General features: G+C 48.3%; 2 protein-coding genes across 2 annotated transcripts; both read left to right on the top strand.

Annotated features, from left to right (window-relative positions):
* Window positions 1-131: 131 nt before the first annotated feature.
* On the top strand, window positions 132-1,112 carry LOC115647895 (olfactory receptor 52R1-like). The gene has a single exon (XM_030554817.1). The coding sequence runs from the start codon at window positions 132-134 to the stop codon at window positions 1,110-1,112; it is 981 nt and encodes a 326-aa protein (XP_030410677.1).
* A 14,492-nt stretch (window positions 1,113-15,604) lies between these two features.
* Window positions 15,605-16,552, top strand: LOC115645438 (olfactory receptor 52E2-like). Its single transcript, XM_030550099.1, has one exon. It carries the CDS (start codon window positions 15,605-15,607, stop codon window positions 16,550-16,552), a length of 948 nt encoding a protein of 315 aa, XP_030405959.1.
* Window positions 16,553-21,531: the final 4,979 nt, after the last annotated feature.

The raw sequence follows: 21,531 nt of genomic DNA, 5'->3' as shown, positions 1-21,531 counted from the left end.
CATGAGAAAAGTATCCAGTAATGCATGTAGTAGCTTTTATTAACATTGTCTCTCCACCCAGGCTTTTGTATTGCAACCATCACCCTGGATCCTGGGAACATATCAGAGTTGGACACCTTCTCTCCTACACCATGTCAGATTCCAACAAAACCGACTTCACCAACCCCTCCAGCTTCATCCTGCTGGGCATTCCTGGCCTGAAGGCGGCCCACACTTGGATCTCCATCTTCTTCTGCACCATGTACGCTATAGCTGTCTTGGGGAACTTCATCATCCTGTTCATCGTGAAGACGGAAGCGAGCTTCCATGGGCCCATGTATTATTTCCTCTGCATGCTGGCCATCACTGACCTGCTCCTGTCCACAGCCAGAGTGCCCAAAATGCTGAGTAACTTCTGGTTCAATTCCAGGGAAATCGATTTCAGTGCCTGCCTCACCCAGATGTACTTCATTCACTGCTTCTCAATGATGGAGTCTGGGATCCTTGTGGCCATGGCTTTTGATCGCTACGTGGCCATCTGTGATCCCCTGAAACATTCCACCATCCTGACAAACTCTGTCGTTTCTGAGATTGGTCTGGCCGTGGTGATGCGTGGCATCACGCTCGTACTGCCCTATCCCTTCCTGGCGAGTCGGTGGCCATATTGCAGAACCAACATCATCCCCCACACATACTGTGAGCACATGGCTGTGGTGAAGCTGGCCTGTGGAGACACTCACGTCAGTAGATACTACAGCATCTTTATGATATTCTGTGTGAAGGGTCTGGATATGATTTTTATCGCAGTGTCCTATACCCAGATCCTCAGGGCCATCTTCAGCCTCCCCACAAAGGACGCCCGGCTCAAGACTTTGCGGACCTGCAGCTCCCACCTCTGTTCCATCTTAGCCTTTTATATCCCACTTCGCTTCTCCTCCCTCACACACTGGTTTGCCCTTAATGTGCCCCTGCATTTCCATGTTCTCATTGCCAACGTGTACCTCCTGGTGCCCCCTATGCTTAATCCCATCATCTATGGGGTGAGGACCAAACAGATCCGGGGCAGGGTGCCCTGGCTCTTTACTCATAAAGGGACCTATAGTTTTCTCTTGGTGCTCTGGCTCTCAGACTAAGCTCCGTGCAGAGCTGGCTGGTGACATGGTGCTGGGTCCCCTTCCTGAATCACTCACTGTGCAGCCAGAGAGACATTAGACCCTTTCCTGAGCTTACTGTGCTGTGTAGTGTGAGAAACTGGGGAATCGGTAAGTGTAGAACTCATTGGTTTGCCATCCTTCTAATTACTGATAACTGGACCTCTGCACATATAAGAACATAAGAACGGCCATACTGGGCCGGACCAAGGATCCATCTAGACCAGTGTCCTGTCTGCCAACAGTGGCCAATGCCAAGTGCCCGAGAGGGACTGAACAGAACAGGGAATCAAGTGATCCATCCCCTGCCACCCATTTCCAGCTGCTGGCAAACACATACCATCCCTTCCCACCCTGGCTATTGATGGACCTTCACAACATCCTGTGGCAAGGAGTTCCACAGACTAGCTGTGTGTTGTGTGAAGAAATACTCCCTTTTGTTTGTTTTAAACTGCTGCCTATTAATGTCATTTGGTGACCCCTAGTTCTTGTGTTATGAGAAGGAGTAAATGCCACTTCCTTATTTACTTTCTTCACACCAGTTATGATTTTATAAACCTCTGTCATATCCCCCCATAGTCGTCTCTTTTCCAAGCTGAAGGGTCCCAGTCTTATTAATCTCTCCTTATAAGGAAGCCATTCCATACCCCTAAACATTTTTATTGCCCCTTTTGGAACATTTTCCAATTCCAATATATCTTTTTTGGGATGGGGCAACCACATCCGAACACAGTATTCAAAACGTGGGAGTACCATGGATTTATAGAGAGTCAATCTGATATTTTCTGTCTGATTATCTATCTCTTTCCTGGTGATTCCCAACATTCTATTCATTTTTTTCATGTTGCTGCACACTGAGTGGATGTTTTCAGAGAACTAACCACCATAACCCCCAGGTCCCTTCCCCTTACCCCGCTTCTCCCCACAAGGCCATGCCCCTGGTACACATCTCCCCTCAAGGCCACAGATACTTCTGCACCTATTCCCCCAAGACACAGCCCCTGCTCCATCTCTTGCCTCTGTGCCCCACTCCCCTCTCCACCTCTTGCCCCAAGTCCCCACCACTGCTGCTCGCTCTTTTTCCCCCTCCCTGTCCCTCACTGGATCACCTCCCCGTCCATCTGCTCCGGGGCTGTGACGGGAGCTGCTGCAGCCTGAAAAGGAGCCTGCAGTGAGGGCAGCGAGGATGCAGCGCTGGGGCTGATCGGCCAGTCGGGATCGGAGAGGGAAGCCGGGAAGCCGTATAAAAGCAGCTGAGGGTTGGGAGCAGGGCTGTGAGGCCGGTGGGCAGGATTGTGCACCGTACAGCTTGTGGGCCCTGAAGCTCAGCTACAGAGACCTGAGGGCAGAGACCCTTGTGTGGTTTATTTCTTTAGCTTTCAGCTCCCCTTTGTTCCTCCCGGTGGGGGGCCTGTAGCAGGCAGAGCCCTGGAATGGGGATGAGCTGGGAGCCCTTTGCCTTGAGCCAGGCCTCGGGGGCAGGTGTGACTTTATTGATATAAACTGGGACCATATAGAACATGGTTTGCAACCAAGGTCCTGTAGTGGCACCAAATCTTATGTAATGGGGGTCATATAAGGTGTCTAAGACCAGGTTATGGGTTACTGGTTATGATTATGCTGTCTGTATGTCTGTATCATGATGTAGTTGAAGTAATAAGTATTGGCTGTATACTGTCTGTATTTCAAATTGGTGCTGCAGTTCTGGGAAACACCCCAGACAAGTTGGTGTTAGCTCTGCTTAGCCTGCTTGATGGCCCATTAAGGACCATCAGCTACACAATTGACCCATTGAGAGGAGGCAGATACGCCTTGTGACTCAGCAAAGTATGCAGGGATTTGCCCATGTGACTCCAAACTCCATTTTGCTGTAATTTTCCACAGTCAGAACAAAGAAGTGTTCTTACACCTGGAAGTGCCTATATAAGGCTAATGCTTCATCTCCATTTGGTCTTCAATCCTACTTCCTACCTCTGGAGGGACTTTGCTATAAACTGAAGCTCTAGACAAAGGACTGATGACTCATCCCAGCGGGGGATATTCTCCAGAGACTTGATTTGAACCTGCAGTTTACTCCATCACTGCTACAAGCCTGAACTAAGAACTTTGCCATTACTATATGGAATTGATTCCATTTAACCAATTCTAGCTCTCATCTCTATCTTTTTCCTTTTATGAATAAACCTTTAGATTTTAGATTCTAAAGGATTGGCAACAGCGTAATTTGTGAGTAAGATCTGTTGTGCATATTGACCTGGGTCTGGGGCTTGGTCCTTTGGGATCGAGAGAACCGTTTTCTTTTACTGGGGTGTTGGTTTTCATAACCATTCATCCCCAGGACGGGTGGCACTGGTGGTGATACTGGGAGACTGTCTAAGGAAATTGCTTGTGTGACTTGTGGTTAGCCAGTGGGGTGAAACCGAAGTCGTTTTTGTCTGGCTGGTTTGGTTTGCCTTAGAGGTGGAAAAACCCCAGCCTTGGGCTGTGACTGCCCTGTTTGAGCAGTTGGTCCTGAATTGGCACTCTCAGTTGGGTCCCGCCAGAACCGCATCATCACAGCAGGGCAAGGGATCAGCTTTGGCGCTAGGAGGACAACAGCTGAGAGATGTGGAAGGATTGTCCCCTGCATTACCTGGGAAGGGAGGATGCTGGGCAGAGGCATTGGTAGCTCACAGGGAGGGAGATCAATGACACACCTTCCATTAGCCGACTGTTTACACACATACATGGCACCTTCTCTGGAGCTACAGTGGATGCGTTGCCCAGGGGCTAAAGCTGGACAGTGAAGCTGATTCTAACAGACGCTTTGCGTGACGCTTTTGATCACTAGGTATAGAAGCTCTGTAGCTAGGCTGCTAGGCAGCATTATCCCCGTGTCATGGATGGACTGAGTGACACAGAGGTAAAGTGATTTACCCAAGGCCACACAGTGAGTTGGTGGCAGAGCTGAGAATAGAAACTGGGAGTTCCGACACCGCAATCCACCCTCCCTGCAGCACCACCGCTCTGGTCATGAATGTGCATTGCTCCCCTGGGCTGTATTAGACACACCAAGGCTATTTGTGTCTTGTGATCAGTGGAATTGCAGCTCTTCAGCAAGAGGAATTTATCAAAGAAACAGCTAAAAACTCTGGCCACAAAACAAGTTTCCACACAGCTCAGTTTTCAGCCTTGTCTTGCTTGTTTACCAGGGATGACACGCTACCCGGAACCGTGCACAGCGCATAGAGTCCAATGATGTGCTGCAAGGAACCACATCAGTGCAGTGTGCGACTCAACAGCCCTGATTATGGCCCTTTGGTAGCAGAACCCTAAACCTAATAAATAGGCATCTTCCCTCCCAGCTCACTGGTCTCTGCTGATGCCTTATCTCTAGTTAAATGACTTGGGCCAAATCCTCAAATGGTGCAAGTGGGTGCATGGACTAAACAAGCCAGGTCTGAGCGAGACTAAGCAAGGGATTGGCAGCTAGGGACTTGTGGGCTGTTCTTGGCTCAAGACACTTCATTCCTGCTGCCTCAATTTCCCCATCTGTAAGAGGGGGCTACCCAAGGATAGTCTGTGAAACACCTGTCAGTGGCGTCCATATATCACCATGCCTCAGTAGGATGCCGCTGAGGATGCCAGATTCAGAACAAATTGCCCTGGGGAAAGGTTGTGGCCGGGAGCTGCTAAGCTGGGCTGATTGGGAAGTGGCTGCAGCTGGGCCACACCCCAGTCAGGCCCAGCTGGTCCCTATAAAAGGCTGTGAGCCAGAGGCCCAGAAGGAGTCTCCCTCTGGCTGTCGAGGGAGATGGGCCTGGGTGCAGGGAGCTGGACACAGGGTACCTCCGTGGAGCAGGGCTGGGGAAAGGCAGAGGAGCTGGGCAGTTCCAGCCTGGAAAGGCCCAGGCTGCGGCCTAGCACAAGGCCAACAGGTACTGGGGGTTGCAGAGGCCAGCCCGGGGGTAGGGGCAGGCCAAGGCAGCGGGTCCAAACCCTCCTTGCCCGTGATGAGTGGCTGATGCTGCAGTCTGCCCCAGGGCGTGGGGCTAGACAATGACTGGCAGTAGCCTGATACTGAGGCGAGGTGGGGATAGTGGGTGGGGGTTCCCTGGGGAGGAGAAACCCTAAGAGAAAGGGGTTACTGCCAGGGGGCAGCACCCCAGTTAAAGGGGAATTGGCGTCCAGGGAGGGAGATGGGGCCAGAGGACAGGCGGATCACTGGCCTGCAGAGGGCGCTCTGGGCTGGGAATTGAGCTAATTCCCGGAGAGACCAGCAGGAGCGGAGCAGGGGTGAGGCCGCACATCTACAGGCAGATTCACCCCCCGACTGGTGGTTGTACACAAAGTGAGGAACAAAAGTGAGGAACTTCTGTCTCACCGCACTGGTTAACTAGAAGCCAAATATACCATGCCCCAAGGCATCCCAGCCCTTGGCTCGTCACCGATCTCTGGACACCACGATGAGCAGTCAGTGAACGTCAATTTCACCACCTGTAAAGTCCTAATCTCAAGAGACACGAAAGGTTAAGTAATAAAAGAAAAGAAGAAGAGTTACAAATGGTTCATAGATCAGAGACATCCGAGTGGTTTTTCAGTGATCAGAGATCAGGATCACAGCAGTGATGGACTAAACTGCCTGCTTGCAAAAGTCTCTCCAGAAATTACCCAAGCAGGTTGGGGTCACCAGTCCTTGTTCAGAGCTTCCTTGTGTGAAACCCAGTGCAGAGAAATGGAGTTAAGATGAGTCCAGGGTCACATGAGCATATTCTATGTCCTTACATGCTCTGATGACTCACACGATCAGCCTTTCCCATAGTCTTGCGTAGGCGCCTTTCTTCTATGGCCCTTTGTAATCGCTAAGTCTCCTCCAAGGGCCACCAACATCTCGTCTTATCCACCAGAAGGGTTTTACACAGGAATACAACACATGGAATCACAAGACTGGAAGGACCTCGAGAGGTCAGATAGCCCAGTCCTCTGCACTCATGGCAGGACCGGAACCATCCAGACCATCACTGACAGGAGTTTGTCTGACCTGCTCATAAAAATCTCCAGAGATGGAGATTCCACAACCTCTCTGGGCAATTTATTCCAGTGTTTAACCACCCTGAAAGGAAGTTTTTCCTAATGTCCAACCTAAACTGCACTTGCTGCAATTTAAGCCCATTGCTTTTCGTCCTATCCTCAGAGGTAAAGGTGTAAGATACTAGTAGACTGTTAATAATGATAACTTCAGACACAAAGCTGATACGTGCATGTAAACAGGATAATTATACTTAGCAAAAATGGCCCTATTCAATCACGTAGCATCACACCATATCCTTGTTCCCTGATGGTGCAACAGCTGTTAGACACCTAGCAAAGGGCATTGCCTGGGTTCTAGCAGGGAAAGGAACTGAGACACTACAGCCACTGGAGGACAGAAAGAACAGATAAAAACTGTTTTTCCACAGGGACCATGCTCCTTGTACAAAGAACAGAGGAAAAAGTTTTTTAAAGTAAAAGGTGGATGTCTGTGAACTTGGCTGTTTCCTCCAAGCGTCGCCAGCTAGCCCCACGGCTTTGAACAACCTTAACTTGTGTTTGACTAAAGCATCTTCAAGAAAGACGTCCAGGGCTAGATCCACAAAGGTACTCAGGTAAATACTGAATGTAGGCACTGCTGCCTTTCTCAAACCCCAGTTCATCTGCTTCCTGACCCGGTAGGAGCCTAATGTTCCGCCAGTAGCCTGCACAAAGCAACCTGAGCACTGATGCTGCTCCACAGCTCATAGGCACCGACTCTGTGGATGCTCCAGGGCTGGAGCACTCATGGGAAAAAAACAGTTGCTTAGGACCTATTGGCAACCAGCTGCTCACCCACCAGCAGCCCTGTCAATCAAATCCTTCCAGTGCCTCCCACCCGCTACAGATCAACTTTTCTGCAGCATGCAGGGGGTGCTGGGAGGGAGGAGGAAGAGTGGGGATGGGGATGATGTCATAAACATACAGCTAAGGGTAGCATAAAATCCCTCTTCACCTGTAAAGGGTTAATTCCTCTTTTACCTGTAAAGGGTTAAGAAGCTCAGATCACCTGGGTGGCACCAGACCAAAAGGATCAATGAGGGGAGAAGACGCTTTCAGATCTGTGGGGGGAGGTTTTGTTTGTGTCTTTGTTTTGTTCTCTTCGAGCCAGCAAGGAACCAGGGCAGGAAAAATACATCTCCTTCAGCATATCTGGACTAAGCATCTAGTATTGAGAAATAGTAAGTGATAGCAAAGAAATGCATTCGATTATCTTTTGGTTTAGCTTGTGAATTTTCTTGCTGCAACTTCACACCTCTGCCTTGAGGCGGAGAAAAAAACTTCCAGCTGCAACTTGAAAAAAACACCAAAAAACAACCAACCAAAACCCGCTCTGCTTTCCAAGCAGCCAAAGAGGAAAAAAAGTTGTCCTTTTAAAATCTTACTGGGCTTTTGGTTCAAAATGATCCCACCGCGCAGCCACCATGTCAGGGTTCCTTCCCCACTCTGAACTCTGGGGCACAGATGTGGGGACCCACATGAAAAACCCCCAAGCTTATTTTTACCAGCTTAGGTTAAAAACTTTCCCAAGGCACAAATTCAACCTTGTCCTTGAACAGTATCCCTGCCACCACCAAGTGAGTTAGACAAAGATTCAGGAAAAAGACCACCTGGAGTTCCTATCTCCCCAGACTATCCCCGCAAGCCCTTCACCTCCCAGAACAGAGAGGAACTCAGCACTTATGCTGCTCAGAGTCTTTGCTCAGGCCTCAATTCTGGTGGGATTCTCCAGCAAGGTGTAAGGATCAGGCCCTTTTCCTGCACGTTGAGGAGCCCCTCGTACTGCAGAGCAGAGAGACTCTTCCAGGGAGGGGGCCCTGGGACAGACGCCATCCAGCAGCTCTGGCCCTGGTCACCAGTGGGAATATTGCACTGTGTGATGGACCTGGATGGACCTAGGGCAGAACGGGGCAGCTCCGGGGACCCCCTGAGCGCCAGTCGTACCTGGGGCAGCTCCTGGGGATCCCCTGGGAGCCAGTCGTACCTGGAGCAGCTCCTGGGGACCCCCTGGGGGCCAATTGTACCTGGGGCAGCTCCTGAGGATCCCCTGGGAGCCAGTCGTACCTGGGGCAGCTCCTGGGGATCCCTTGAAAGCCAGTCGTACCAGGGGCAGCTCCTGGGGATCCCCTGGGGGCCAGTCGTACCTGGGGCAGCTCCCGGGGACCCCCTGGGGCCTGGCGATACCTGGTGTATGACGGGGCCTGTCATGGGGACCTCCGGGGCCTGGTCATACTGTAAGGATCAGGCCCTTTTTCTGTAGCCATATGATAAGGCCTGTAGCCGCAGTGTAAGGCCTAAAAGCCTGAGGCCTTTGTCTGCAGCCAGATTGAAAGATCAGGTGGACACGGTGCCCCTGTTGGGCTTGGACAGGAGAATTCATTCAGTCTCATTCCAGTGCTTAAAAACCCAGGTGCTCCGCACCGGAGAAATACCCGCAATGAGCCGGATGAGCAGGCAGAGAGTTCAGCTGTGGGAATCGAAGCTCCTCCATTTTTTTAGTTTCAGCATGGGGGAGCCATTTAGGGTTGCCAGGTACTGGGCTTTCAGCTGCAACAGCTGCCCTCTGTCCACGGGAACGTTCTGTTGGTGTTGGTTTTCCTGAGTCTGTTGCCCTGAAGTGACTGTGATGCGTTGGCAGGTTTCTGAGTGGGAGCAGAAGTGGAGTCCTGGGGTTCACCCCTCACAGGAGTGGGGAGCTCACAACCTCCAGCTAGTTCTAAAAACCTCAGATTCACCTTCAGAGGATGGTGAAGGTTCAGACACCCTCTGCCAGCCTTTCCTCTGCAACCCACCCAATGAACAGCCCCTGCCAGAGCTGGAGTCCATTTCCCCCTTGGTGTGATGGAGAGACTGTGATTACAGCAAGGAAGTTAGGACTCCTGGGTTCTGTCTGTCATCCTGCCACTCAGTCTCTGTGAGACCTTGGCCAAGTCACCTCTCCCCGTGCCTCAATTTACCTATCTGTATAATAAGGATAGTTTACCTGTCTGTATAGGAGGGCGGTGAAGCACTGGAATGGGCTACCTAAGGAGGTGGTGGAATCTCCTTCCTTAGAGGTTTTTAAGGTCAGGCTTGACAAAGCCCTGGCTGGGATGATTTAGTTGGGGTTAGTCCTGCTTTGAGCAGGGGGTTGGACTATATACCTCCTGAGGTCCCTTCCAAGCCTGATATTCTATGATTCTATGATTCTATAATATGTTCATAATGACTTTCCTTTGCTAGGTGTGTTGAAGACCGTTCAGTGAAAGGTGCTGCACACTCTGATGATAGTTACTGATGAGAAGTACTGATCTCTCCTTCTTTAGCGACAGCCTTGTGTGCCTGCAGAAAGTGTTTGTGTCTCCCCTTAGCCATCTGTCTCCAGATCTGTCTGTCTACTACTTACCCATCCATCTTGGGCATTTACAGGGTATCAGACCCTATGGAAATGCAGGTATTGTCCCTAGTTTTCTACCTAATCAAATATATTTTTTAAATATTCACAAACGTACAGAGCAGCCAATTCCTCTCTGATTCAGCACAGAGCCCAAGAGTTCTCATCTCCCTTTGGGAAGGTCCCTTATTTACTGTTTACTCCTAAAGCTGGAGAATTAGCACAGAAGCTCAGACATGGAAAGTGAGACATTGGCTAGATTATCTCCTGTCTCCAGCCTGTTTACATCCAGATGCCGCTTCTTCACTAGAGGCTGAACAAACCCCACTGGGGTTGCTCAGAGCTATATTATAGATGGTGCACACCCCTGTATCAGCTCTCGGTGTGGGATGCTGCTGCAGATGCTGGGCTGAGAGTGGTGTGGGACATGGCTAACTGAGGGGGATTCCCAGGGAAGACACTTCCATCTCAGGATTTACAGGTATCTATCTCTTGCTGAGGAACTCTGCTCAACAATCCCAGTGCAATGTGGGCATGCTGGGATAGAGAGTAAGTCTGGGGTCCTTTCTGCTCTGTGCTGCCATTAAACATCCCAAGGCCCTTGCCACAGGGGATGGGTTTGTTCCAGTATCACTGGCCAAAATGTCCCTCTTCCCTGTGCTACCCCAGCTGATGCCCTCCAGCCCCAAGGTGGCTGCATTTCAGTGACACAGCGGATTGCTCAGGATGAAAGGTGTCAGTAGATGTACAATACACATCTCAATTCAGTGGCTCGTACTTTTCAGTGAGGGAAAACTGCCCGTGGAATAAGAACTCTGGAGCCAGCTATCATCTCCTGCTCTTGCATTTCAGGGACCGTTACCTGGCTTTTATCTCCTGTAAGGCATGCTCCTCACTGGAACAATTCTAAGAATTTTTAAACATGGGCAAGACATCATATCTCCTGGCTTCACTCAAGAAGTCAGCTGAACTATTATGCCTGAAACTTTTAAAAAACAATTCAGTTGGAAGCAGACACCCAGTGTGGGAAATTTTAGTCCAAAGGGTTAAAGTTTGGCAAATTTATAAGCAACTGAAAATGAGGTCTCCTAATTGAAGGTGTCAGACAGCCTGAAGTAAAGTTGGTGCCACTAGCACCATCAATCTATTTGTGAATCACATGCAGCTAAACTCTTTGCTCCAGTAATGTCAGTGCCAAGGAGTTCCACAAGCCAAGTGCAGATTATGTAAACAATTTTCTTTTCTGAATGTTGTATGTTCAGACTTCCAATGTAATTGAATATTATCTTGTTTGTGGTTTATGAGACAGAGTAAATATAAATGCCAGATCTTCTTCCTTTATTGATAGATTCTTAGAGTTTAAAGTCACAAGAGACCATTAGATCATCCAGTATGATCTCCTGTATAACAAAGGTAATTACATTTCATCCAGTCACTTCTGTATTGACTCTATAACTACTATTTGACTAAGACCCCGTCTACACTGGGATTTTTCATCACAGAAATCTTAGAGCAATGGAGTGAGAAGGGACAGTAAAGGTCATCTAGTCTAATCCCCTGCCAAGATGCACGATTTGATCTGTGTAAAACATCCAAGGTAGATGATTATCCAGCCTCCTTTGGAAAACCCCTATTGAAGGAGCTTCCATGACCACCAAGGGCATGTGTTTCATTGTCCTCCTGGTCTGAGTTAGGAAGTTTTTCCTGAGATTTCATCTAAATGTGCTTCGCCTCTTGTCCTGCCCTCAGTGACAAAGAGAATAACTTTTCTCCATCTTTTTTATGGCAGCAGCAAAGAATCCTGTGGCACCTTATAGACTAACAGACGTTTTGGAGCATGAGCTTTCGTGGGTGAATATCCACTTCCTCAGATGCATGCCATTTTTATGGCAGTCTTTCAAGTATTTGAAAAGTGCTGTAATGTCCCCCCCTCAGTCTCTTCTTTTCCAAATTATCATTCCTAGTTCCTTCAGCCTTTGCTCATCTGGCTTGTTTTCCATCTCTTGGATCATCTTTGTCTCTTGCCTCTGTATCCTTTCCAGTTTCTCTACATCCGTCCTATACACTGGTGACCCAAACTGGCCCTGAGAGATGTAGCTATATCAATCTGATCCCAGTGTAGACAGCATGAGGTCAACGGAAGAATTCTTTCATCAACCTAGCTACCGCCTCTCGGGGAGGTGGGTTACCCCTGCCGACGGTGTAAGTCGTGTCTACACTGAAGCGCTATGGCAGCTCTGCTGTAGAATTGTCAGTGTAGACAAACCCTGGAGCAGATCTTTCAGAAATACATCCTGTCTGGGTCAGCACAAATGGGGAGCTGGAGAATCGACCACTTCCCTTCGCAGTTTGTTCCAATGATTAATCACCCTCAGAGGTAAAAATTTGGTCCTTATTTCCATCTGGAAGTTGTCTGGCTTCAGCTTCCAGTGATTGGGCCTACCTCTGCCTTTCTCCACTATATTACAGAGTCCATTACCCAAGGTTTTCTCCCTAGGAAAGTCTCTGCTTGATCATCTTTTCGTTGAGATAAATAGATGAAGCTCTTTAAGTCTTTCTCTGTCAGGCATTTTCTCCAGCTTCCAATCATTTTTGTGGCTCTTTTGTGCACCCTTCCCAATTTCTCAAGATTGTTTTTGAAATGTGGATCTCATAATTGGAGGCAGTTGATTTCACCAGTGTCATGTGCAGAGGCAACATCCTTCCTCTACTTCAACTCAGCACTCCCCTGTTTATGCATCCAGGGGTTGCATTGGCTCTTTTGGTCACAGCATTGCACTGGGAGCTCGCAATGAGTTGGTTGCCCACAATGACCCCTAAATCCTTTCCTGAGTCCCTGCATTCCATAAAATAGTGCCTGCTTGTGGGCTGAGCCTCCCTTCCCAGTTCCAAGAGGATCACTTTGCATTTGTCTGTATTAACACATTTTGTTTGCATGGGCCCAGCTCTTCAAATGCTCCAGATCAATCACTGTGCTGCCCTGGATTCCTCATTGTAACCACTCTTCCAGCTTCTGGGTCATCACAAATTTTATCTGCAGTGATTTTTTATTTGCTCCCAGGTCATTGATGAAAATATCGAACAGCATCCAGCGTAGAACTGATCCCTGCAGAACCTAACTAGAAACAGTCCCATTCACTGGCAATGGCCCACTGACAACGGCTTTCTGAGATCTGTCAGTTAGCCAGTTTTTAGTCCATTTTATGTGCGCTCCACTGGTTTTGCAGTGTTCATGTTGTTTCTCTCAATGTTTTCCTCTAATAAATGAAATGCCTCAGAGAAATTGAAGTGTATTGCATCTCCCCGGTTCCCTTGATCAACCAAACATGCACTCTCCTTATTTGACAAGGCCGGTTTTCCATAAACCATGCTGTTGACTGGCATTGATTATATTCCTAGACTATTTTTTACACTACTCACATACCAGCTTTTCCATTCTTTCCTAACTATGTCAAATAATTTTTAAAACATTCCTTTCATTTTGTTAAATTGTTTACTTTTAACCCAGCACTGACCTGTATTTGCCTTTCTTTTCTCTTTTTTGAGCAGCCAGACACCAAGGCCATTAGAGGGGCACAAGAGGAGAAATCTGAATCAGGAAGGCTTTGAGGCAACACTTTGAAGCTGAGAACCAGTAATGTATGTTGCTGTGCTTGGGACTGTATTGCATAATGACATCCAGTGTCAGTAGGGTAGGAAGCAGTTGTGATTGTTCAGGCCCAGGATAAATGATAAAATTGCTTGCTCGTTTGCTGCTGCCATCTGCTGTCACAACTTCCATGGAAACAAATAAAGAGTGTGTTTTATTCAAACAACTTTGCTTTTATAGCCAAAACCCCCACAACACTATGCACACGCACACAGACACATGCACATTCCTGGTGGGCGAGGTACCAGGGGAGGGCTGACCCAAAGTACCAGGTATCGGAGAGGAATGTATGCGGGCCATTTTGAGAGATCATGGGAACGAGTTCTGAATGTGCCGAAGGAGAGGGTGAGTTGCATTTGCTAAGTCTGGAGTGTCAGGAGGGACTTCAGCACGATGAGTTGCCACTCCAGAACTTTTATCAGCCTCTCCATTGCGAGTATGCCTCATTTTCTTCGTTCCTGCTTTCTTCGTCCTCACTTTCGCTCCATTGCCTGCATTCTGTCTTGTAGGTATCACAATACTGCAGCACCTCCTGGAACATATCTTCCTTGCTCCATCTTGGGCACTTTCTAATCCAGCAGAGATGCTCGGCTGGAGTGGAGGGGATGCTGCCCTTCAAAAACTTGTCTGGTGAAGCACAAGAAACAATAAACAGAAGCATTCTTATTAAGTGTACCTACAGCATTGAAACGATACTAAAATACACCTTTGGTAACACACCAATCACTTTCCTGCTGGCCCTTGGGAAGCACACATGCCAGCAAACACCACAAGCGGTGCAGAGACAGAGGACATTGTGCCTGGGATAAAAACAATGTGAGAAGGGTGCAGAGCACTTCTCAGGGGGCAATTGTCTACAGTTTCCCACCCTTTTCCACAGGCAGGGGTCATTGTGGCAGGTATCTCACATTGGAAGGGAAGCAAGGAGGCAAGGGTGCAGCTACTACATGCTTGTAGCTTCTGCCCAGGTCCCTGTGCTGCTCCTCTGGGTGCTGCTTTGTTCCTGGCCCAAGTAATTACCGAATGGCATGGAAAAGTGTCCCTCAGTGGGGGAAGGAACAAAGCAGCTCTGCCAAGGACCCTCCAGCAGAGGATTGCTGAGTACCAGCAGGAAAATTTCCTAAAGATCTCTCTGGAGGAATCCTGTGAAATCTCAGTGAGAATCAACAATCTGCTCCACCACGCTGCCTAGCTGTACTGGGAAATGCCCAGCACACAGAAACCCAGCCAGCTGTGTACATTTCTCTGCCCCCAACCCACCTCCACACTTCATAAAGCAAAACCACTTACCAGGGGTCTCCTCTTTGCTTCTGACTCGCCTGATTGTGACTACTGAGACTACCTGGCCACCTCCTGGGCGACTCTGACCTGGGAACCACATCTTCTTCTGCCCCACCTTTTCCTCGATGACTTCCTCCTTTGGGTTAGGTCCAGCTTCCGCCAGCTCCAGCCCAGCCGAAGTACCCACAGGACTCTTGGCCATGGAGGTGGGGTTGCTGCCAAGGATAACATCTGACTCCTTATAAAAATGGCAGTTGTGGGGCGCTTCTCTTCTTCACCTTTGCTCTGCACTGCAGCATGTCCCGATCAGAGCTCTTTCCCCAGAAGCTCCGTGAAAACCGATTCCTATGGCTCCAGCACAGCTGGAACCTCATAGCCTCCTCTCCCCATATTCTGTGCATATTCAGCAGTTCTGCTGTGGTCCTACCGGGAGAGCATTGGCTGTGTGGAGCCACCAGAACCACCAGGAAGATGTGATATGAACACCCCACACTGAGCAAACCAGAAGGGGAATTTCAAAGTTACTGGGCTTTCAAGGGGGAAGGACATAAGCACAGCAACTGAGTTTAAACTGTGCGAGTGTTTAACTAGGCACTTTGATGACAAAACTTGTGTGTACAAACCCTTACAACTCTTGCCAAGGTGGTTTTATTACATCACTGAAACTGAGGAGTTCCATCATCAAAAGTGGCTTTGTAGTATATATACCGCCCCAGTTTCTTTGGCAAAAGCTGCCTTTTGGCAAAAGCAATAGGCAGTGTAGACAAGGCCTCAGGAACAATGAGATGTATGTTTCCTGCTGGTGCCTGTGAAGGTTTCCCACACCACAACATGTAGGAATTATTGACACAGGGAGCATCATGAAATATGGAATTGGTATTAGCAGGGTCAGTTGTTCAAATGTCCTTTTTCAGTGTGTGAAGAGCGACCAATCTGCTTCACCCATGAGAACAGCCTCCAGCAATGCATGTTGTGTCTCATATTAACATTGTCTCTCCATCCAGGCATTTGAAAAGCAACCATCACCCAGGACCCTGGGCACATAAAGGAAGTCAGAGAAACATAGAGTACATGCAGGAGAAACCATTCTGCCTCAGAATTGGACACCTTCACTCCTTCACCATGTCTGAGTCCAATACAACCAACTTCACCAACCCCTCCACCTTCATCCTGCTGGGCATTCCTGGCCTGGAGGCTGCCTATGTCTGGATCTCTATCCCCTTCTGCACCATGTACATCATAGCCATCTTGGGGAACTTTACCATCCTGTTCATTGTGAAGAGGGAGTCGAGCCTCCATGTCCCCATGTACTATTTCCTCTGCATGCTGGCTGTCACTGACCTGTGTCTGTCCACATCCATCCTGCCCAAGACATTGAGCATCTTCTGGTTCAATTCCAGGGAGATCGATTTCAGTGCCTGCCTCACTCAGATGTACTTCCTTCACTGCTTCTCAGTGATGGGGTCTGGGATCTTCGTGGCCATGGCTTTTGATCGCTATGTGGCCATCTGCCATCCCCTGAGACATTCCACCATCCTGACAAACCCTGTGGTCGCCAAGATGGGCCTGGCTGTCATGCTGTGCAGTGGCATGCTCGTAATGCCCCATCCTGTCCTGGCCAGGAGGTGGCCATATTGCAGAACCAACATCATCCCCCACACGCACTGTGAGCATATGGCCGTGGTGAAGCTGGCTTGTGCTGACATCAGCGTGAGCAGTTACTATGGCCTCTTCATGGTATTTTGTGGGCTCAGTCTGGATGGGATTTTTATCACTGTGTCCTATATCCAGATCCTCAGGGCCATCTTCAGCCTCCCCACAAAGGACGCCCGGCTCAAGACTTTTGGGACCTGTGGCTCCCACCTCTGTGCCATCTCAGCCTTTTATATCTCAGCTCTCTTCTCCTCCCTCACTTACCGATTTGGGCAGAGTGTGCCCCTATATTTCCACGTTTTCATGGCCAACATGTACCGCCTGGTGCCCCCCATGCTAAACCCCATCATCTACGGAGTGAGGACCAAACAGATCCGAGACAGGCTGCTCCGGCTCTTTACTCATAAAGGGATGTAAAGTTTTCTCCTGGTGCGCTGCAGACCGAGCTCTGTGGAGAGCTGTCTGGTGACAGGTGCTGGGTCCTCTTCCGTGAATCAGGGGTTATTTAAGGACGTTAAATCCTTTCCTGATTTACCTGTGCTCTGAAAGCATGACAAAGTGGGGAATCTGTCTATGTATTACTCACTGGGCTGCCACCTTTCTAACTGCAGGTAACTCGACCCCTGAGACCACATGCCTTACCCCACCTCTTCCTCTCCTCTGTCTCTTGCTCCTCTCCTCTCGTCTCCCTGTCACTCACTGGATCCTCTCCATGTCTTTCCTCCCCAGTGGAAGGGCTGCAATTTTAGATTTTGGTGTGGAGGAGACAACGATAACTGTGATTCCAGGGGCAACTTAGACATTTGAAAACTATATCGAATTCCCCAATATAGTAAATAAACAAATATTAGACCCATTCAGCTCTAGGAGTAACATTTTCTTACGTCTTATGGCAATTCACTTCCGGGACACTGGTTAGGCTTAAATTTAAAAATAAAATTAATGTGTATTCTTACTTTGTTCCTAACACTGCAGAGAGAGAGAGGCTCTGCTGAGTTCCTTCTCAGCTCTGGAAGGGGGTGGGGGTCTAGTGGGATACAGCAGGGGGAAGATACCTCTGCAGTCCATATAAAAACATAAGAACCTACGAATAGACATTGGTCCATCTAGCCCAGTGTCCTGTCTTCATCAGTGGCCAGTGCTAGGTGCCCCAGAGAGAATGAACAGAACAGGTATACAAAATAAATAATAATAATAATAATAATAATAATATATGGAGCTATACCTATATTATAAAACTAGAAGGCTGTTGAGTTCAGCCACCTGCCTTTACTAGTAGGACCGAGTACTGATTTTTACCCCAGGTCCCTAAGAGACCCCCTCAAGGTTTGAACTCACAGCTCTGGGTTTAGCAGGCCAATGCTATAATCACCAAGTCATCCATCCCCTTTCATCTAGTCCCAGCTCCTGGCAAACAGGGGTGAGGGAGGCACAGAACATGGTTTCGGATCCTTGCCCATCATGGCTAATAGCCATTGATGGACCTGTCCTACATGAACTGATCTAGTTCTTAATGGAATCCTGGTGTAGTTTTGTCCTTCACAACATCCCCTGGCAAAGAGTTCCACAGGTTGGTGTGAAGAAATACTTCCTTTTGGTTGCTTGAAATCAGCTGCTTATTTATTCACTGGGTGACCGGTATTCCCTCTAACTTTTTACATCCATGTGTGGAATTAATTTTGGTATGTGGACCAATATGGAGGTGATGTGTGGCAGGGGTGGGGCCAAGTGGTTTTTAGTATGGGAGGAGGCTCAGGGCTGGAGCAGAGGGTTAGGGTGTGGGGGTACAAGGACTTTAGCTGGGGGTGCTGGCTCTGGGGTGGGACGAGGGATAAGGGGTTCAGGGAGCAGGAAGAGGCTCAGGGATGGGGCAGAGAATTAGCGTGCACGGGGTTGCAGGCTCTGGGATAGGGCCAGGGTTGACAGGCTTAGAATGCAGGATGCCCCATGTTCTCTAATCTTTAGATTGTGTATTAATTATATTGATTACTTAAGAACCCCCAGTGATCAGTCTAGGGCTGATAGGTTCTTGTCCCAAAATCAGGCCAATATTATTTAAATTACTATATAGTAGGGAATTCTGATGTGCACAGTTACAACACTCACACTATAAGACCTTTTTTAATATTTAATATCATTTATTAATACCTTTTCACAGTCACAAATACCCCAACTTAACAAGCTAGATAAAGAATGTACATCTGCACTTTCATAGACTCACACCAACCCTGAAGTGATAGCCATCCTCTTCCTCATCACCATCACCTTCCCCATCATCACTGGTGGCCATCAGTCTGCCACCTCCCAAAGACGACATCTCCTCCTGCTGCCCCTAGGCTGGGATGCCACGTTTACAATATGTTAGACTGACAACATGGTGTTTGATGCATGTTCAGCAGGGGATTTTTCCCTTTTCCTTGTGTGTATTTCCTCACTTTACCAGTGGTGGAGTGTCTTTTCCTGTAGGTTAGTATAGCAATGATCTCTACTTATTATCATATATGTCAATTCATTACTGTGGCCCTTTTCTGGTTCGGTGTCACATTTGGTATTTCTGTCCTACCCGGTTATTTCGGGTTTTTCCAAGCTGTGGTGGACCTGTTACGTGGAAAAGAGTATGAACTTAGGAAAGCCCTTATGCCAGCCTGCTTTAACACCTCATGTGTGGCCCTTCTGCTTTAGCGCATCACCACCTATTTAACTTAACCTATTGAAATAAAGCAAAGAATCAAACCCATAAGGCAATAAGAAATCCATAAGAAAAGATATAGAGGCAAGCAAGCAGGTGAGCCCTATAGGCTACACCTGGGCTGTGGCAGAGAGAGAAGATGCACCCCAGCTCTCTCTCGGTGCAGCACCTTGGGACCAGGGAGAGGTGCTGGGCTGAGGGAGGGGTGCTTTCCCCATCCTGCACGGCCTGTGGTAGCCTGCTGCATAGTCACACAGCTTAGAAGAACTTAGTGGGTGACCCCTAGTTTTTGTCTTATGAGTAGTGAATAACTTTTCGTTATTCAACTTTTCCACAGCAGTCGTGATTTTATAGAACCTCCATCATAGCCCCCGTTAGTCGTTTCTTTTCCAAGCTGAAAAGTCTCAGTCTTATTAATCTCTCCATAACCTATTCATTTCTCTTGGCCTTCTCTGTGCCTTCCTTAATGGTGCCCATGTCCAGCCGGGCTCCCTCTGCCTGGGGCTGGGCTGGGAGCTCCTACAGCCTGATAAGAAGCCTGCCTGCAGGTAGGAGGCAGCTCCGGGGTAGCACAGGCTGCCATGGGTTAATGACCCAAGGTTTCCCTCCACCCTGCAGTAACTAGATACTGCCGGATCCTCTTTTCCAGTTGAAAACCAGGTGCCTGGCAACTTTAAATGGCACCTGGGCAGAAAAGAGTGTGAAGGCCCCAGGCTGGGGATGGGGCAAGGAAGAGTCATGTGGTGAGGTCATGTGTCCTCTGCTTTAGCTTGTGCCCACCCAGTAATTTCTGAGTGCAAGTGACACCCGCTGAACAAGTATCAGAGGGGTAGCCGTGTTAGTCTGGATCTGTAAAAAGCAACAAAGAGTCCTGTGGCACCTTATAGTGCATGGAACAACCTCGATGCCAACTCTGCCCACATATCTACACCAGAGACACCATTACAGGACCTAACCAGATCAGCCACACCATCACCGGTTCATTCACCTGCACGTCCACCAATGTAATATACACCACCATATGCCAGCAATGCCCCTTTGCTATGTACATCGACCGGACTGGACAGTCTCTACGGAAAAGGATAAATGGACACAAGTCAAATACTGGGAATGGCAATACACAAAAACCTGTAGGAGAACACTTCAATCTCCCTGGACACATGATAGCAGATTTAAAGGTGGCCATCCTGCAGCAAAAAAACTTCAGGCCCCGACTCCAAAGAGAAACTGCTGAGCTTCAGTTCATCTGCAAATTTGACACCATCAGCTCAGGATTAAACAAAGACTGTGAACGGCTAGCCAAGGACAAAAGCACTTTCTCCTCCCTTGGTGTTCACCCCTCAACTGCTAGAAGAGGGCCTCATCCTCCCTGATTGAACTAACTTCATTATCTCCAGACTGATTCTGGCCTGCATGTGTATACCTGCCTCTGGAAATTTCCATTATATGCATCTGATGAGGCAGAGATTCACCCCCGAAAGCTCATGCTCCAATACGTCTGTTAGTCTATAAGGTGCCACAGGACTCTTTGTCACTGAACAAGGAAAGTGAGAAAGCGACAATTTCAGCATGTGTGATGGATAGCGTGGAAAACACTCGTTCCTTGTCTTTTGCTATGTACCTCAGCTTGCTTTTCTCCTCTCTATTTCATGTAATATATCAATGGAAATGTTATGATTTACTGAATATCATTACCCTATTTTTATGCACGTATCATTTTTGTACCTAAAGTTATGAACATTGACTATGTACAAGTATTTCAAATGTGTTTGCTCCTGTGGTAGTTCCCACAAGGTAGGTTACATTCAGTCTAGACAGCAGATTGTGAATGGATTATTCAAGTTGGTGACCCCTCAATGAACACAATGGATCATGGAAGAAACATATCCCCATCTGATGGACTTAACTGTGGACATTCTAGCCAGAATATGGATAACGGTCCCTACTAAGACACACTGAAGCAAGAACATAAGAACAGCTGTACTGGGTCAGACCAAAGGTCCATCTAGCCCAGTATCTGTCTACCGACAGTGACCAATGCCAGGTGCCCCAGAGGGAGTGAACCTAACAGGTAATGATTAAGTGATCTCTCTCCTGCCATCCATCTCCATGCTGTGACAAACAGAGGCTAGGGACACCATTCCTTACCCATCCTGGCTAATAGCCATTAATGGACTTAACCACCAGGAATTTATCCAGTTCTCTTTTAAACGCTGTTATAGTCCCAGCCTTCAAAACCTACTCAGGCAAGGAGTTCCACAGGTTGACTGTGCGCTGTGTGAAGAAGAACTTCCTCTTATTTGTTTTAAGCCTGCTGCCTGCTGCATGAAAGGATGTATGACCAGCTCACGTACAGCTGGACTACCTCTTGTGCCTGAACTTTCCCACTAATGGTACTGGGGGCTTTTGCTTGTAAAAAATTAATTACCATCCACAGGGCAACACTATGAAAGACTCTGACTGGGCAGGTGGTCCCAGGCTGGAAAGGAGAAATCCCAGCCTGTGTATGGAGGAGTGGAAAACTGTACCATGAGGGTTAGACATTGCTTGACTCAAATCCTGTCTAGTTTACAGAACTCAGATTGCCATTTTGTTTTACTTCTTGAGGAATCTACATTGATCGATACACTTATTACTTATAGCCACTTAAAATCTACCTTTCTGTGTGATGGGGCAAGGCCAGATGGTTACACTAAAGTAGTAAGGA

This window comes from Gopherus evgoodei, chromosome 1 (genome assembly GCF_007399415.2).
Source record: "Gopherus evgoodei ecotype Sinaloan lineage chromosome 1, rGopEvg1_v1.p, whole genome shotgun sequence".
In the NCBI taxonomy this organism is placed as follows: domain Eukaryota; kingdom Metazoa; phylum Chordata; order Testudines; family Testudinidae; genus Gopherus; species Gopherus evgoodei.
This window is presented reverse-complemented; position numbering and strand designations above follow the sequence as displayed.

Coding starts and splice junctions, on each gene's coding strand:
- LOC115647895 (XM_030554817.1), top strand. CDS start 132: ATGTCAGATTCCAACAAAACCGACTTCACCAACCCCTCCAGCTTCATC.
- LOC115645438 (XM_030550099.1), top strand. CDS start 15,605: ATGTCTGAGTCCAATACAACCAACTTCACCAACCCCTCCACCTTCATC.